At 41.4% G+C, this 19,365-nt stretch overlaps 1 protein-coding gene across 2 annotated transcripts in view; it reads left to right on the forward strand.

The window, feature by feature from the left end:
- The window catches only part of NAA16 (N-alpha-acetyltransferase 16, NatA auxiliary subunit), a 62,926-nt gene that overhangs the window by 18,666 nt on the left and 24,895 nt on the right, over positions 1-19,365 (forward strand). Inside the window, exons 5-10 of one of the 2 annotated variants that reach the window (XM_040425399.1) lie at positions 6,579-6,713; positions 13,591-13,744; positions 15,714-15,833; positions 16,046-16,141; positions 18,980-19,086; positions 19,280-19,352. In XM_040425399.1, coding sequence (XP_040281333.1) covers positions 6,579-6,713; positions 13,591-13,744; positions 15,714-15,833; positions 16,046-16,141; positions 18,980-19,086; positions 19,280-19,352 — 685 coding nt within the window. The remainder of the gene's footprint in view (positions 1-6,578; positions 6,714-13,590; positions 13,745-15,713; positions 15,834-16,045; positions 16,142-18,979; positions 19,087-19,279; positions 19,353-19,365) is intronic. The other variant, XR_005777694.1, reaches the window with a different exon arrangement.

Here is a 19,365-nt window from a genome sequence, read left to right on the forward strand (position 1 = left end):
AGGAGAGCCGTAGTTAAATATCTTCAGTCAACAGAATCTTGGAGACAGGATTCTAATTTGTTCATTCAGCATTGGGGAAAGAATAAAGGCCGGAAAGTTACTAAGAAACCTTGGCAAGAGGGATCAAGGATACGATTCGAGAGGCATACTCTTTACAAAAAAAAAAACTGTCCAATCTCCATTAAGTCCCATTCGAACAGAGCTATGGCAACATCGTGGGCAGAGAAAGTTAATGCCACGATAGATCAGATCTGTAGGGCAGCTACATGGACAAATTATAATACTTCCTGTAAACATTATCGTCTGGACCTTCTCACCAATCAGAATTTGATGTTTGGCCGGACGGTCCTTCAAGCAGTGGTCCCCCCCTAAAAGTTAAAGTGATTGGTTATTTTTCCCATGTGCTGTTATGTTCTGGAAATCACTAATTAGTCTAATCAGTAATTGTTTTTCCAGGAGTCCAACATGACAGCACCTACATTATCCCCCCCCCCCCCTTCAAAAAATAAATATATATTTTTTTAATTTATATATACTAATATAATAACAATGTGCTGTTAACATTGGGAATTTAAATATATTAAATATATAACATTGGGAAAACTCTGGTGTAGTGATTTATAAGACATTGGAGAGGCCTTTTAAACTCTCTTGCTTCCTGTCCCTACAGAGACCTATAAGGACAACCTCCCATGTCCTCGCCAATCAGCTGTTTGAAGAGAAGGCCACGCTCCGTGCGTGCGAGCACAGCCTTCCCTTCATTGTTTACTGCTTGCCGTAGTCATCGCAGTGGTGAGCCGTGAACCCTTTGTCCCACCGCGTTGTGAGTTTGCAGCAGTCCTGTGTCCCTCCTGATCCAGGGAATCATTAGCCTCAGTGATCACATGTCATTCATGCACACGACTGCTGAGGCCAGTGGTTGGGAGTAGTAGTCGTGTGAACAATGGGCAGCACGTGATGGCAGTTTCTCACATACAATTCAGCCTCCATTCATTGGTATTATGATCAAGCGTATGAGGAAAAAGTTCCTCACGCTTCAGAAGTATCTTCAATATATTTGTAGCTTTATTCTTCTTGATAAAAGACATATATGGCTCACAGGCCCTTCTTGTTCAGAGGACGCTGAGCTGTACCACACTAGTTCATGCGCGACGTTTCGTCGGTCTCGCCCCCTTACTCCTGCGTGAACATCAGGTGGAACTAGCGGGCTTAAAGGCTCCATACCATGGGTGGGGTCTATTTTTATATTATACACCCTATTTTGAGAGAAAATAAAATAGTTACAAAATAAATGTCACAAAAACACCTTGAAATTACAGATGTCATTTAACCCTTTTGGTTTTAATGTCTCCATTTTGGTTATCCATCTAGTTTCATGTTGCAATAATTTGCGTTTATTCTCATCTGTTCCTGGTTTAACATATTCTAACACAACCCATTTTATTTCATTCCATCTATGTTTCTTTTCCTGACAGTGTTGCAACAATGTGGTTTCCTGGTATTTTTTCTCTTTCTATTCTGCCGTCTGTTGCATCCATGCATCTCCTTATGTTAGATTTAGGTTCATTTAGTCTCACTCGTATTTCCCTTTTAGTTTGTCCTATGTACCACTTGCTGTAAGGACACCTCAATCCATATATGACATTTTTAGTCATACATGTGGCATAATGGTACAGAGGAATTTCATATCCTTTTCTTGGATGGTTAAAGTTCTGTCCTCTTAAAATTTGGTTACAGTTCATACAGGATAAACAGGGAAACGTGCCCTTTCTTTGAGGGGCTAACAAAGTTTGTCAATCTTTTTTATGTATTTTTATGTCCCCCTTAATTAGTCTGTTTCCTATTGTTCTTCCTTTTCGATATGCAAACCCGGGTTTGTTTTTGAACAGTCTACCATACTTTATCATATTGTAATATGTCCCAATATTTATTGATGGTTTTTTTAAATTAATATTGCATGACGATCGTATGTCCCTATATACAATAGATGATCTTTAGTATGCTTTGTAATCTTACTTTTTAATAAAGACTCTCTGGGAATTTGTTCAACTTCCTTTTTTATATTATCCATCATATTTTTTGGATGGCCTCGCTTAATAAATTTATGTTGTTAACAGTTTTTCCTGTTTTATATAATCAGTATTCTTTTTAGGCTACTTTCACACTGGCGTTTGGTGCGGATCTGTCATTGATCTGCACAGACGGATCCATTCAGATAATGCAACCGTCTGCATCCGTTCAGGACGGATCCGTTTGTATTATCTTTAACATAGCCAAAACGGATCCGTCTTGAACACTATTGAAAGTCAATGGAGGACGGATTCGTTTTCTATTGTGGCAGATTGTGTCATAGAAAACGGATCCGTCCCCATTGACTTACATTGTGTGTCAGAACGGATCAGTTTGGCTCAGTTTCGTCAGACGGACACGCTGCAGGCAGTGTTTTGGTGACCGCCTCCAAAGCGGAATGGAGACTGAACGGAGGCAAACTGATGCATTCTGAGCGGATCCTTTTCCATTCAGAATGCATTAGGGGAAAACTGGTCCGTTTTGGACCGCTTCTGAGAGCTCTGAACGGATCTCACAAACGGAAAGCCAAAACGCCAGTGTGAAAGTAGACTTAGCTATCCGTTTTGCTCCTATCAACTGACTTTTAAGTATACCTTTAAAGGTATGTCGGGCGTGGTGACTAGTGTAGAGTAGGGTATTATTCTTATCTGTAGGCTTTGTATACAATGTAGCATCAAACCCTCCTTCACCGTCTTTAGTGATTTCTACACCCAAGAATTGTATAGTCCTAGTGTGATAGTGTAACTGGAATGTAATAGATTCATGGCATGTGTTCAGATATTCAATAAACGCTAGAAGAGATTGTTCACTAACTTTCGATCATTGGAAAATATCGTCCACATAGCGTAGCAGACAACTGCGGGTTAAAATGTTTTGGAGTGAAAAAAACATGACTGCTAAAACTGAGGTGTCCCCTTTGAATGCGCTCCCCCTCAATTTGAAAAGAGGAGGCACATTTGACCCGGACATAGCATGTGATATGTTGAAATCATTTGAACAGGGTGTAACTAGTGAAGTTCTATTAAAATGGACTGAAGTTCATAAAAATAAAAACAATTGCACTAGAAAAGAAAGAGTAATGCTAGAGGGATTAAAGAAAGACACCTCTATAATTATATATAGGGGATGGATATATAGGAGAGGCACTAAAACAATTGGATGATGAAAATGTCTATGAAAAACTTAAGAGACCCTACCCCTATTTTTAGAAGAGAACTAAAAATATTGCTAACTGAATATACTGAAATTGGTATCATTAGTGAAAAAACTGCAGATACCTTACTCTGTGAGCATCCTAAAGTGCCAATCCTATATTTGCTGCCCAAGATTCATAAAGATCGTGTTAACCCCCCGGGGCGACCAATTGTGTCCTGTATGGACTCCATGTTGCAGCTTTTATCAATTTACATTGATTCTTTTTTACAAAAAAAGGTTAAAAAACTTGATAGGTGTCTTGTAGATACAACCGATTTTCTTATAAGGCTACTTTCACACTGGCGTTTTGGTTTCCGTTTGCGAGATCCGTTCAGGGCTCTCACAAGCGGTCCAAGACGGATCAGTTTTGCCCCAATGCATCCTGAATGGAAAAGGATCCGCTCAGAATGCATCAGTTTGCCTCCGATCAGTCTCTATTCCGCTCTGGAGGCTGACACCAAAACGCTGCTTACAGAGTTTTGGTGTCCACCTGACAATGCGGAGTCAAACGGATCCGTTTGCCTCATCTTTAACATTGCCAAAACGGATCCGTCGTGAACACCATTGAAAGTCAATGGGGACGGATCCGTTTTCACTGACACAATCTGGCACAATAGAAAACGGATCCGTCTCCCATTGACTTTCAATGGTGTTCAAGACGGATCTGTTTTGGCAATGTTAAAGATGAGGCAAACGGATCCGTTCTGAATGGATGCATGCGGTTGTATTATCTGTGCAGATCCATGACGGATCCGCACCAAACGCGAGTGTGAAAGTAGCCTAACATTGGAAAAAGAAACCAGTCAGGATGTTACATTTTTCTGTACCCTTGATGTACAAAGTCTATATACCAATATTCCACAACAAGAAGGTATTGTGTTGATGCAACAATGGATACCAGGACTATCATCTTTCTTATGACACTCTTGGAATTTGTCCTAACCGAAAATCATTTTAGATTCGACGATGCACATTACTTGCAGCTGCGGGGGACTTCGATGGGGTCCTCTGCAGCACGAGTTTTGCTAATATTTTCATGGCTATGTTTGAAAATAATTTTATTTTTAATCCTGGAAAACTAAAAAGTACGTCCACATGGCTACGCTATGTGGACGATACTTTCCTACTATGGAAAGTTAGTGAACAGTCTCTTCTAGCGTTTATTGAATATCTGAACACATGCCATGAATCTATTACATTCCAGTTACACTATCGCACTAGGACTATACAATTCTTGGGTGTAGAAATCACTAAGGAGGGTTTGATGCTACATTATATACAAAGCCTACAGATAAGAATAATACCCTACTCTACACTAGTCACCACGCCCGACATACCTTTAAAGGTATACCTAAACTAGGTCAGTTGATAAGAGCAAAACGTCTAGCCAAAAAGAATACTGATTATATAAAACAGGAAAAACTGATAACAACATAAATTTATTAAGCGAGGCTATCCAAAAAATATGATGGATAATATAAAAAAGGAAGTTGAACAAATTCCCAGAGAGTCTTTATTAAAAAGTAAGATTACAAAGCATACTAAAGATCATCTATTGTATATAGGGACATACGATCATCATGCAATATTAATTTTAAAAAAAAATCAATAAATATTGGGACATATTACAATATGATAAAGTATGGTAGACTGTTCAAAAACAAACCCGGGTTTGCATATTGAAAAGGAAGAGCAATAGGAAACAGACTAATTAAGGGGGACATAAAAATACATAAAAAAGATTGACAAACTTTGTTAGCCCCTCAAAGGAAGGGCACGTTTCCCTGTTTATCCTGTATGAACTGTAACCAAATTTTAAGAGGACAGAACATTAACCATCCAAGAGAAGGATATGAAATTCCTATGTACCATTATGCCACATGTATGACTAAAAATGTCATATATGGATTGAGGTGTCCTTACAGCAAGTGGTACATAGGACAAACTAAAAGGGAAATACGAGTGAGACTAAATGAACCTAAATCTAACAGAAGGAGATGCATGGATGCAACAGACAGCAGAATAGAAAGAGAAAAAATACCAGGAAACCACATTGTTGCAACACTGTCAGGAAAAGAAACATAGATGGAATGAAATAAAATGGGTTGTGTTAGAATATGTTAAACCAGGAACAGATGAGAAAAAAACGCAAATTATTGCAACATGAAACTAGATGGATAACAAAAATGGAGACATTAAAACCAAAAGGGTTAAATGACATCTGTAATTTCAAGGTGTTTTTGTGACATTTATTTTGTAACTATTTAATTTTCTCTCAAAATAGGGTGTATAATATAAAAATAGACCCCACCCATGGTATGGAGCCTTTAAGCCCGCTAGTTCCACCTGATGTTCACGCAGGAGTAAGGGGGCGTGGCCGACGAAACGTCGCGCATGAACTAGTGTGGTACAGCTCAGCGTCCTCTGAACAAGAAGGGCCTGTGAGCCATATATGTCTTTTATCAAGAAGAATAAAGCTACAAATATATTGAAGATACTTCTGAAGCGTGAGGAACTTTTTCCTCATCCGCTTGATCATAATACCAATGAATGGAGGCTGAATTGTATGTGAGAAACTGCAAGTATAGGGTCAAAGTGAGACTCGTTTGTCAGCCTATTATTTGTACACAGGGGAGTGCTTTGATTGAATATAAACAGCACATGATTGCTGCAGGCCTGGCCGGGACGTGAGCAGTGCCCCTGGGGCAGCAGGACACTTTAAAGGTGAGTAAGGTTTTTTCCTTAAGGGTGGGTTCACACTAGCGTTAGGGATTCCGTTATGGCTTTCCGTTATAACATGGTTATAATGGAAAATAACGGAATGCCCAGATAGAATGCAAAACGGAAGCCTTTAAAAGGCATTCCGTTTGCTTTCCGTCCTAATAGAAGTCTATGGGAAAGCATAACGGATCCGTCTGGGTCCTGTTAGGCAAGACAGAAAACAAAGTCCTGTCGACAGAACTTTGTTTTCCGTCTTGCTTAACGGGACCCAGACGGATCCGTTTTGATTCCCATAGACTTCTATTAGGATGGAGAGCAAACGGAATGCCTTTTAAAGGCTTCCGTTTTGCATTCCGTCATAATACAAGTCTATAGGCAGCAGAACTGATCCGTCCTTCCGTCTTATGGATTCCGTTATTTTCCGTTATAACGGAAAGCCATAACGGAATCCCTAACGCTAGTGTGAACCCTTGTTATTACACACCATTCTGTACCATTTTTATGATATGAGGGGAAACCCATCTCAGAAGTCTTTGTACTGTGTTTAATGAGTTCTTATTGTATGTGTTACATGTAGTCTTTTTTTATAATAGGAAACCAGATATCAGCTTCTTCAGCTGCGCCCAATGCAAAGAGCTTCATGGATTGGTTATGCAATCGCATACCATTTATTGAAAGACTATGAAATGGCCTTAAAATTGCTTGAGGAATTCAGAAAGACTCAGCAGGTAAAAGATATTGTAATATTTCACTGCACTAGCAATGGCTGGTGGTAGGAATACTATTAGATATTTCTTCTGAGCTTCCAAAGTAGGAGAGAAATCAGACTGTATCTCTAGTTTCATCTGACGAGGCTACATATCTAGGAGGATACCGCATCAGTATATCACCCTCTCAAATTACTGTATAAACATTAATTCATATGAATTATTGCTGTTCAGTTAAAGGGGTTATCCGGCACCTGGGACACCCACTAATCAAATGCTGATGACCAATCCAAAGGAATTTAAAGGGGTTGTCTCACATCAGTAAATGGCATTTATCGTGTAAAGAAAGTTAATACAAGGCACTTACTAATGTATTGTGATTGTCCATATTGCCTCTTTTTCTGGCTTTATTCATTTTTCCATTACACTATACACTGCTCCTTTCTAGGGGTTACGACCATCCTGTAATCCAGCAGCAGTTGATAATGTCACGATCAGCGTAGGGGGCAAACTCCACACTGAACACAGGAGGGAAGGGGAACAGTAACTGGGCCTGGAAACTAGGGAAGAAACAGGTCACCTCCTAGACAACCCTAATCCGGGCCCTGACTACCTATCAATATGATGAGACCTTGAAGATAGGAATATTCATAAGCAGGATACCTAGGCCCTGATTTCTCAATAAGGCCCTGGAATAAGTATAGGACCAGAGACAACCCATTCCTCCCCAGATGGACGAATGGAAGTCTCTGTCTCAGGCCCAGATACAACAGGGAATATAACAAATACAAACAAACGCAACACTTCTGTAGAGATGGAAGAACAGGAACCACCAGAGAAGATCTCACACCAACTCAGCCAAACCCAAATGAAGCTATCAGCCGCATAGTCATAAGGGTGGGTTAACAGCTGAGTTAGGCTGGGTTCACACTTGAGCGTTTTACAGCGCGTTCAAACGCGCTGTAAAACGCTCAACACATGAAAACCAATGCTTCCCTATGGCCCTGGTTCTCACTTGAGCGTTTTACAGCGCTGAAAAACGCGCTGTAAAACGCCCTACGCTCAAACAAGTACTTGAGCTTCTTTGGGGCGTTTTACAGCGCGTTTGTGGCCATAGGACATTGCAGTCAATCACACAAACGCGCGTCAAACGCGCGTTTACTATTGCAAAAAACGTGCGTCAAAAACGCGCGTTAAACGCGCATATCAAAGACGCTCAGGTCTGAACCCAGCCTAAAGGGAAGTGGTCATTAACCCTATCAACACTGAATCAAGAGAAATCAAGGAGGCTGTTAGATTTCTCCATGCTCAACCAATCTCTTTCCTGACATCAGTCACCTAAGGGACAGTGACAGTACCCCCCCTTCTACGGGTTACCTCCAGGCACCCAAGACCGACCTTATCAGGATGGGCTCTGTGAAATGCCTTCACCAGGCAATTCGCATTAACATCTGGAACCCACATCCTCTCCTCTGGTCCGTTACCCTTCCAGTGGACGAGACACTGGAGGGATCTACGGAGAACTCGGGAGTCCGCAATCCTGCTGATTTGAAATTCTAAATTATCGTACACCATGACAGGAGCGGGAGGCAAGGAGGATGGCTCAACAGGATTAACGCATTTCTTCAACAACGACTCATGAAATACATTATGAATTTTAAAAGCCTAAGGAGGTTCAAGACGGAAGGCTACAGGGTTAACAATGGCAGTGATCTTATATGGACCAATAAATCTTGGGCCCAACTTCCAAGAAGGTACCTTAAGCTTAAAGGATAACTGTCATATATTTTTTTTTTTGTTGGAGTATTGGATTGTGGTGATTAATATCACCTTGGTGGCCTTATTTCAACTTTTCACTGTGTATTCAATTACCCCTTAATTCCACATTGTTGTTCCCTGTACTGCCTACTTTTACCTGTGCTTAAAATAGGGTTGCTAGGCATGGTCCGCCCTCTGTTGAAGGACGGAGGATGCAGCGTGCAAGGTCCCATTACTGACAGCCAGGGACTGTAAGTAAATGATTAAAGCCAGGTCCTCCCCAGCAGCTGATAACAGTGCCTGGGCTGTGTGCACTTCTCCCTGTCCCTGCGCTTGGCAGACGCTCCCTCACTCAGCAGAGCTGGAGAATGCAGAGTTGAAGCAGCGCAGACCAGGGAAGGGAGATCTGCCATCTGCTCAGTGTATAAATGAAAGCAACATGTGGTAAGAGGACCCCTTTGTGCTGCAGGAGATTAACACTTTAGGGGGAGGGCTCTGGTTACTGACACTTTTGGGGGGCTATTGTTACTGGCTAGTGAGGGCAGGCGGGATTAGCCTCAGGGTGAGGGCAGTGGCGGTCATCTTAACTGAATAGTGAAATTGCAGTTTTATGCAGACTGGTTGCTAAGGGCTGAATCTTATTAAATATGGGGTAAGTCAGTCTAATAGTAACTGATTCTGGAATATCATGTTATTAGTAACTACATATATGAAAATTGAAATTAGGGTCTAAATGTGACAGTTATCCTTTAATGTTTCTTGTGGACAGCCACACAGAATCACCCACTCTCAGGTCCGGACCATTCATACGTCTCCTGTCAGCCACACGCTTATACCTGTTGCCAATCTTTTTCAGGTTATTTTGAATTTTCCGCCAAATTGAAGACAATGAAGAGGAATATCGTTCCTCCTCAGGAATACCGGAAGTTTGAGAACCAGAAAATGTGCCAAACTGTGAATGGAATCCATATGCCCCAAAAAACGGCAACTTATCAGTGAACTCCTGTCTACGGTTATTAATGGCAAACTCAGCTAACGACAAGAACGAAGACCACTCCTCCTGGTTCTCCGAAACAAAACATCTCAAGTAAGTCTCCAGATTCTGATTGGTGCGCTCCGTCTGTCTGTTTGACTGAGGATGAAAAGCCGAAGAAAAGGACAATTGTACCGCCAGTCGAATACAGAACGCTTTCCAGAATCTGTAAACAAACAGAGTCCCCATATCAGACACCACATCAGAGTGAATGCCATGTAGTTTCACGATGTTATCAACAAATACCTGTGCAAGAGTTTTGGCATTAGGCAGAGCAGGCATTGCTATAAAATGCGCAATTTTTCTAAACCGATCAACTACCACCAGGATCACGGTTTTCCCCGAAGAATTCGGTAAATCCGTGATAAAGTCCATGGACAAATGCGTCAAAGGTCTGGGCGGGATGGGTAACGGAAGAAGAGATCTTGAAGGCCAAGTATGTGTCATCTTAGCGCAAGCACAGGTACAACAGACTGACACATAGTCCTCAACACACTTGCGCAGCCCCGGCCACAAAAATCTGCGCGAGATGAGATCGATAGTGGATCTACTCCCAGGGTGTCCAGCCAAGACAGTACAGTGATGTTCCTCAAATACCTTATGACAAAAGACTGAAGGAACAAACCATTTCCCTGGAGGACAAGAGTCCGGAGCATCCTCTTGGGCCTCCATCACCTTAGCCTCAAGATCAGGATATAGGGCAGATATGACTACTCCTTCAGACAAAATAGGACTAGGATATTTAGAATCACCTTCCCCCAGGAAAACTGCACAACAAAGCATCCGCCTTGATGTTCTTAGCCCCAGGGCGGTAGGTGACAATGAAGTTAAATATGGTGAAAAACAGCGACCACCTGGCCTGTCTTGGATTCAGTCGTTTAGCCGACTCAAGGTACGCCAGATTTTTGTGATCAGTAATTACCTTAATTGGATGAATTGCTCCTTCCAACCAATGGCGCCATTCTTCAAAAGCCAACTTAATGGTCAGCAATTCCCTTCTACCCACGTCATAATTTCTTTCAGCAGTCAAAGGTTTTATTGAGAAAATAGCACATGGGCGCCATTTACTAGGTGAAGGACCTTGCGACAAAACTGCTCCGACACCTACCTCGGATGCGTCAACCTCTACAATGAATGGCTGAGACACGTCCGGTTGCACCAGAATAGCGGCTGAAGCAAAACATTTCTTCACAGCAGAAAAGGCTTGTAATGCCGCCTCAGACCAAACAGAGAAATCGACCCCCTTCCTAATCATGTCTGTTAACGGTTTAACCACAGTTGAATTGTTCAAGATTAATTTACGGTAGTAGTTGGTGAATCCCAAAAACCGCATAAGCGCTTTTAGATTTTCAGGTCGATCCCAGTCCAACACCGCACAGACTTTCTCGGGGTCCATACGAAAACACAGCAAAAACACATTTTTCCCACTTCGCATACAGTTTATTCTCTCTTAGGATCTGTAACACCTGTCTCACATGATCCTTATGAGTCTCCATGTCTGGAGAATAAATTAGTATGTCATCCAGATATACAACAACAAATCTCCCCACCAGATGATGAAAGATGTCATTGATAAAGTGTTGAAAAACTGCTGAAGAGTTGTTTAACCCAAAGGGCATGACCAGGTTTTCAAAATGACCCTCAGGGGTATTAAATGCGGTCTTCCACTCATCCCCCTCCCTGATCCTTACTAGATTCTATGCCCTCCTCAGATCCAATTTAGAGAACACCTTGGCACCGACAATCTGACTAAACCAATCCGGAATCAAAGGAAGGGGTTAAGAATCACGGACAGAAATACAGTTGAGCTCATGGAAGTCTAAACATGGTCTAAGGGTACCATCTTTTTTTTTTTTTTTTTTACAAAGAACAACCCAGCAGCCACTGGAGATTTGGATGGTCTGATATGACCTTTCGCCAAGCTCTCGGTGACATACTCTTGCATAGCCTTTCTTTCGGGCTCCGAAAGATTATACAACCGAGATTTGGGCAGTTTAGCTCTAGGAATAAGATTGACGGGACAAACAGGAGTTATCCCCGCATCGGGAGTATGATTACCACTCTCAGAAAACACATCAGAAAATTCGGAAATGAACGAGGGTACAGTTTTAGTGGTGACCACAGAGAAAGACGCATTAAGACAGTTATCCATGCAAAAATCACTCGAATCGAGAATCTGTCTCGCTTGCCAGTCGATGGTAGGGTTATGTTTGCTTAACCCTGGTAAGCCCAAAACCATCGGAGCAGACATGAGACAGATTCCTGATGGAAATCACCCACTCTTAAATGGATGTCATTTACCACCTGCGACAGGCATTTTTGGGTGAGAGGTGCTGAGTCAATTGCAAAGACAGAAATGCTTCTCTCTAATGCATTAGTAGTCAACCCATGAATACGAACAAACTGTCCATCAATCAGGTTAACCCCAGCCCCACTGTCGATAAATACCTCGATTTCCACAGTTTTGGACTCTAGCGCCACCTCGGCAGACAGGATAAATCGGGTACTACCAGTAAATGACAAAAGTAAGTTTTCTTGATCCCCACCCACACCACCAATAGTAATTTGGGGATTAAGCGTTTAAGCAAAGAAATGATCATACCCACACGTTGACACTCATCCCCAGAAGAGTATGGACGCAGCTTAAAGTACACTTTACACGATTTCCTGAACCGAATGAAATTGTCACTACCCCCATAAAAATCTGTTTGTGAGGGCAACCTCAGGTTCAAGGCAGGCCTGGTATCCACCATCGGAACCAGCCGCCTGTGGTCTCTGAATCCGTAAGACTGTCGCGCGGAGGTCACCTACCTCCAAAGACAGTCCCTGCAGATGTTCGACCAGTACAGACATAGGATCCATAGCTGCACTGACCTGAACGAAATTGAGTTTTTTTTGGAGGTTGATAATGTCACAATCAGTGAACACAGGAGGGAAGGGGAACATTAACTGGGCCTGGAAACTAGGGAAGAAACAGGTCACCTCCTAGACAACTCTAATCTGGGCCCTGACTACCTATCAACCGCATAGTCAGAAGGGTGGGGTGAGACTATAAAGGGTAGAAGTGATGACCACTGAGTAACAGCTGAGAAAACCTATCAACACTGAATCAAGAGAAATCAAGGAGGCTGTTAGATTCCTCCACGCTCAACCAATCTCCTTGATTTCCTGACATCAGTCATCTGAGGGACTGTGACCTTGTGCTTGCACACCATAGGAAAAAGTGCTGGCCTCTCTGGTGGCTGGGACCGTGGGAGCGCACATAGGCACGCATGTGCAGCAACCTCTGTCCCGGCGACCTCGTATTCACGCTGCAGCAGTGGTCGTAACCCCTGGAAACGAGCAGTGTTTAATGTGATGGAAAAAATGAATCCAGCCAGCAAAGGAGGCAATATGGACAATCACACTGCATTAGTAAGTGCCTTGTATTCACTTAGCCTCCATGATAAAAGCCATCTGCTGAAGTAAGACAACCCCTTTGAAGTAATGGTATGCTGATAAAAAGAAAACTATAATTATTGTGGTTGTCCACATAGGGACTGATTGTCCCAAATCAATAACTGTTATGTAATTCCATCACCACCCAGCCAACCTAAAAAAGCCACCTATATTAAGCTTTTCAATATAAGAATTTTTAAAGTATACAGGTGAAACTGAAAAAAATTGAATATCGTGCAAAAGTTAATTTATTTCAGTAATGCAACTTAGAATTATACTTTTGTGAAAAGGTTCAATATTCTAGGCTCAAAGTGTCACACTCTAATCAGCTAATTAATCCTTACCCCCTGAGCAAAGGGTACCTCAAAATTGTGACTTTGGGGTTTCATAAGCTGTAAGCCATAATCATCCAAATTATATCAAATAAAGGCTTGAAATATCTCGCTTTGCATGTAATGAGTCTCATATGTTAGCTTCACCTTTTAAGTTGCATTACTGAAATAAATTAACTTTGCACGATATTCAAATTTTTTGAGTTTCACCTGTATATTAATTATCATTCATGTTGTCTCAAATACTTGTTCAAGATCGTTGGGCAATCTTCAAAAATTAGGATACAAAGTGTCAAGTTACCAAGCTTATTGAAATATATTTCTTCTTTTTTATTAGGTACCTCCAAATAAAATAGACTATGAATATAGTGAATTAATCTTGTACCAGAACCAGGTGATGAGAGAAGCAAACCATTTCCAAGAGTCCTTGGATCACATTGAGGTTTATGAGAAACAAATCTGTGACAAACTTCAGGTGGAAGAAATCAAAGGTAAGTGTGTTCATGACTATTCAGTGTCTGGGTGAATGCTATAGGGGTTTCTCCACAGACTTTCACAAAAATTCAAGATTGTTCAAAATGGTTAAAAAAAAATTAAGCAGCTATTCTCAACCTACAACATGATCATGGCCTCCAACGAACCCTTTGATGTAATGTTTAGCCAAGGATGGGATGGGGGGCAGGCATACATACATGCATGCTATATAAATGGATACATATACAGTACATAAAATCATTGCAACAGCTACAAAGCATGTGTCTTTCTGTCTCACGTTTGTAGAAATAAATTTTCTCATGTAAATGTGCCGGCATCACCCAATGAACGAGCAAAAGCTTGTTCTTCAAGTAATCGTATCTTTCGGCTTTCACCCAAAATCATGGTGTCATGTACTTACCTGCCTGCGATCCTAGCCTCGCTATGGGTCTGGTCAGCTTATCAGGGAGCAGGAATGCCAGGCCAGTCAAGCTCTCGGTGCCAGTGTCATGTGTTTCCTGTTGGCGGGGCATTTAAGCAGGCAACTGCTGGCCACAGTTGCCTGTGATTGGTCTTCCTTGCCACATAAGGGTGCTTTGCTCTGCTATTTGTGCCTCTGGATTTTTGACCACTGACCCACTCCTGACTTTGATGTTGACTGCCGATTTGAATCCTGATGTGATCTCCTGGTATTGACAACGACTGGATTTTAAATTCTGGTTCTGACATTTATTCTCTAGTTCTGACCTGGCCTGTCTGACTTCTCTTTTCCCTCTAGTTTAGGTCCCATGCACTTATCCAGGTTAGGGACCGTCGACCAGTTGGAGGACGCAGTTTAGGGCAGATTGTCCAAGTAATTAGAGACAGTGGTGCGGGTGGAGTTTAGAGCTGCACTATTCCCCAACTTACGTGACACATGGTTTCTGGACAGCACATCGCCCTCTGGAAACAGTGATCTGCTGCCCACAAACAGTGAATGTGTATGGGGATGAATGATTACAGTAGCGATCACTCATCCTGTTACAGAGGTGATGAATAATGCATACAAATGCAGTGCTCCCCTATGATCATCGATCAGGCAATGATCAGGAATGAACGGTTTGTTGCTGATAATTGCCTGTGAATCAGCAAGTATAAAAGGACCATTATTACTAGGGACCCTTCTATTAAGTAGAATCACAGCTGCGCCCTAAGTAGTGTTGAGCGAACTTGTGTTTTAAGTTCGGCGTCTAAAGTTCGGGTTATCGAAGAATCGCGTTATGGATTCCACTACCACGGACCATAACGGAATTTAGAATCCATTAAAGGGAACCTGTCACCTGGATTTTGGGTATAGAGCTGAGGACATGGGTTGCTAGATGGCCGCTAGCACATCCACAATATCCAGTCCCCATAGCTCTGTGTGCTTTTATTGTGTAAAAAAAACGATTTGATACATATACAAATTAACCTGAGATGAGTCAGAGCTTGAAAATATGACTCTTCTCTGGTCACACAAGTAAGATATGACTCTTTTATGTTAATTTTTTGCATATGTATCAAATCGTAGTTTTTTTTGCACAATAAAAGCACACAGAGCTGTGGGGACTGGATATTGCGGATGTGCTAGTGGCCATATAGCAACCCATGTCCTCAGCTCTATACCCAAAATTCCGTTGACAGGTTCCCTTTAGGCAAATCTTTGAAAACCCGAACTTTAGACGCCGAACTTAAAACACAGGTTCGCTCAACACTAGTCCTAAGCCGTGTTTAGGTGTGCAGGCCACGTGACAGACAAATAGTTATATATGTACATCTCGCCCTTCTTATTTTTTTCCCTTTATTTATTAGTACCGTTCTTGCACTTCAGCATTTACACTGCAGTTCAGTATCTACTACGTCCGCATCTGACCTTACCTGAAGAAGAATGAATAGAACTGTTAATAGTGTGCACAATTTGGATTACATTTTAATTGTCTAAGTGTTAACCCCTCTATATGTTTGAAGGTGAAGTTTACTTAGAGCTTGGAAGATGGAAAGAAGCTACTGAAGTATTGAGAGAACTTATTAATCGTAATCCTGAAAACTGGAAATACTATGAAAATATAGAGAAAGCTTTGCATCCTGGTAAATATAATAATGTGCATCGATCATGTGTGTTCCAAGCCAATCATTTGTGTTCAGTCCATTTTGATGGCAGGTTATAAGAAATCAACAGCTCTCCTGTTCTTAGAATACCTGGATATGTTTTACGATAGAGAGGCTGTCATCAGTCGCTTAGAATTAGGACTGGAACTGATCCTTATAGTCTGATGTAACTTTAATTCTTCTCATCCTAGCTACCACTGAAGAACGACTTGAGATCTATGATGAATTCTGTGAGCGACATCCAAGAGCAGTTTCCCCAAGAAGATTGATCTTAAACTTCCTTACAGGTAATAGCTGTATAAAATGGTAGCAAGTACCTGTACATGAAGTACATTGGCCATAGTAAAATGACAATGCTCTTGGTCTTTCGCCGAGAAACTGCTGGATTCAATAATAAAAATATTAACAGACCTTTACCAATCAGAAGGTGATGCATAGGCAAAATCAGACTTTACAGAGTAACCAGTTAATCAAGATAATTCTTATTTTAATTACGGTTATGTGTTCATTTTTACAAACATTACAATAAGAAATGCAGCCGTATTGATTGCCACTTTTGAACAGCTCAGTAGACATAAGTACAGTCAGGTCCATAAATATTGGGACATTTACAGAATTCTAACATTTTTGGCTCTATACACCACCACAATGGATTTGAATATAAACAAACAAGATGTGCTTTAACTGCAGACTGTCAGCTTTAATTTGAGGATATTTACATCCAAATCAGGTGAACGGTGTAGGAATTACAACAGTTTGCATATGTGCCTCCCACTTGTTAAGGGACCAAAAGTAATGGGACAATTGGCTTCTCAGCTGTTCCATGGCCAGGTGTGTGTTATTCCCTCATTATCCCAATTACAATGAGAAGATATAAGTTCCAGAGTTCATTTCAAGTGTGATATTTGCATTTGGAATCTGTTGCTGTCAACTCTCAAGATGAGATCCAAAGAGCTGTCACTATCAGTGAAGCAAGCCATCATTAGGCCGAAAAAAACAAATCAAACCCATCAGAGAGATAGCAAAAACATTAGGCGTGGCCAAAACAACTGTTTGGAACATTCTTAAAAAGAAGGAATGCACCGGTGAGCTCAGCAACACCAAAAGGCCCGGAAGACCATGGAAAACAACTGTGGTGGATGGCCGAAGAATTCTTTCCCTGGTGGAGAAAACACCCTTCACAACAGTTGGCCAGATCAAGAACACTCTCCAGGAGGTAGGTGATTGTGTGTCAAAGTCAACAATCAAGAGAAGACTTCACCAGAGGGAATACAGAGGGTTCACCACAAGATGTAAACCATTGGTGAGCCTCAAAAACAGGAAGGCCAGATTAGAGTTTGCCAAACGACATCTAAAAAAGCCTTCACAGTTCTGGAACAACATCCTATGGACAGATGAGACCAAGATCAACTTGTACCAGAGTGATGGGAAGAGAAGAGTATGGAGAAGGAAAGGAACTGCTCATGATCCTAAGCATACCACCTCATCAGTGAAGCATGGTGGCGGTAGTGTCATGGGCATGTATGGCTGCCAATGGAACTGGTTCTCTTGTATTTATTGATGATGTGACTGCTGACAAAAGCAGCAGGATGAATTCTGAAGTGTTTCGGGCAATATTATCTGCTCATATTCAGCCAAATGCTTCAGAACTCATTGGACGCCCCTTCACAATGCAGAAGGACAATGACCCAAAGCATACTGCAAAAGAAACCAAAGATTTTTTTTAAGGGAAAGAAGTGGAATGTTTTGCAATGGCCAAGTCAATCACCAGACCTGAATCCGATTGAGCATGCATTTCACTTGCTGAAGACAAAACTGAGGGGAAAATGCCCCAAGAACAAGCAGGAACTGAAGACAGTTGCAGTAGAGGCCTGGCAGAGCATCACCAGGGATGAAACCCAGCGTCTGGTGGTGTCTATGCGTTCCAGACTTCAGGTTGTAATTGACTGCAAAGGATTTGCAACTAAGTATTAAAAAGTGAAAGTTTGATTTATGATTATTATTCTGTCCCATTACTTTTGGTTCCTTAACAAGTGGGAGGCACATATGCAAACTGTTGTAATTCCTACACCGTTCACCTGATTTGGATGTAAATACCCTCAGATTAAGGGCTCATTCAGACGGCCGTATGCTGTCCGCAAAAATACTGAATGCTCTCCGTTTTTTTGCGGATCCGCAAAAAAACGGATCTGCAAAAAAACGGATAGCATTCAGTATTTTTGCGGACCCATAGACTTCAATGGGGCCATGTCCTGATTTTCACGGACAAGTATAGGACATGTTTCATTTTTTTTGCTGATCCGCAAAAAAACGGATAGCATTCAGTATTTTTGCGGACAGCATACGGCCGTCTGAATGAGCCCTAAAGCTGACAGTCTGCAGTTAAAGCACATCTTGTTAGTTTTATTTCAAATCCATTGTGGTGGTGTATAGAGCCAAAAATGTTAGAATTGTGTCGATGTCCCAATATTTATGGACCTGACTGTATGAAAAAAGTTATGGGGGTCAGAATATAGTGATGTAAAAAAAAATATATAATTTATCAAAGTTTAAATTTATTTTTACACTATTTAGACATAAAGAACCTATACATATGGGGTACCCGTTGTAATCGTACTGATCCAGAGAATGGAAGTCAGTTTTGCCGTATGCGAAACGCCGTGGGAACAAAACCCGTAAAACGGTGAAGGAATTGAGTTTTTTTTCCAATTCCACCCTTTTTGGAATTTGTTTTACCGCTTCCCACTACATTTTATGCCATAATTAATGGTGGCATTAGAAAGTACAACCTATTCCGCAAAAAATAAGCCCTCATACAGCTATGTGACCAGAAATATAAAAAAGTTATGGCTCAAGGAAAATAGGGAAGAAAAATGAAAACGCAAAAATGAAAAAACCTCCGGTATCCTAAGGGTTACAGTTTTGTCCAGGTGTGTGGGCTCAGTACATGATGTTCACCTTCTATGGGGCCGGCCTCACTGCATCCAACTGGAGCAGCAGAAGATTGTGTGATTTCCATGATGTGTCTATTGTCAGAGAAGGCCTTGTGTCCTGTGTATTGATCTGACACATGTACACATTACTCTCAGGGCACATGGACTATAATTGTTCTTTCCTTTTTCTAGGCAGCAAGTTTAGGGAACGAATGGATAAGTTCTTACGAATTAACTTTAGCAAAGGCTGCCCGCCATTGTTTACAACCATAAAATCACTATACGGCTGTGCCGAGAAGGTAAATGTATGATTCTGTGTGCGATAGTGAGAGTATGGTTCTAGTTAGTATGTCAAAATACTGTATTGTAAATGGCTAATCCATTCCGGAGGTAATATGGCTTCCATCAACTCAAATAGTGCATGGATGGAAAAGCTGTAACATGCATTGCAGCACCTATATACATATATGTATTATGCATTTTGTTTTCCAGGTATTAATTACACAGGAGCTTGTTATTGGTTTTGAAAACTCATTGAAAACATGCAGCTTATTTAACGCCAAAGGTAAGTTCCCTCA

Source organism: Bufo bufo, chromosome 3 (assembly GCF_905171765.1).
Source record: "Bufo bufo chromosome 3, aBufBuf1.1, whole genome shotgun sequence".
In the NCBI taxonomy this organism is placed as follows: Eukaryota; Metazoa; Chordata; class Amphibia; order Anura; family Bufonidae; genus Bufo; species Bufo bufo.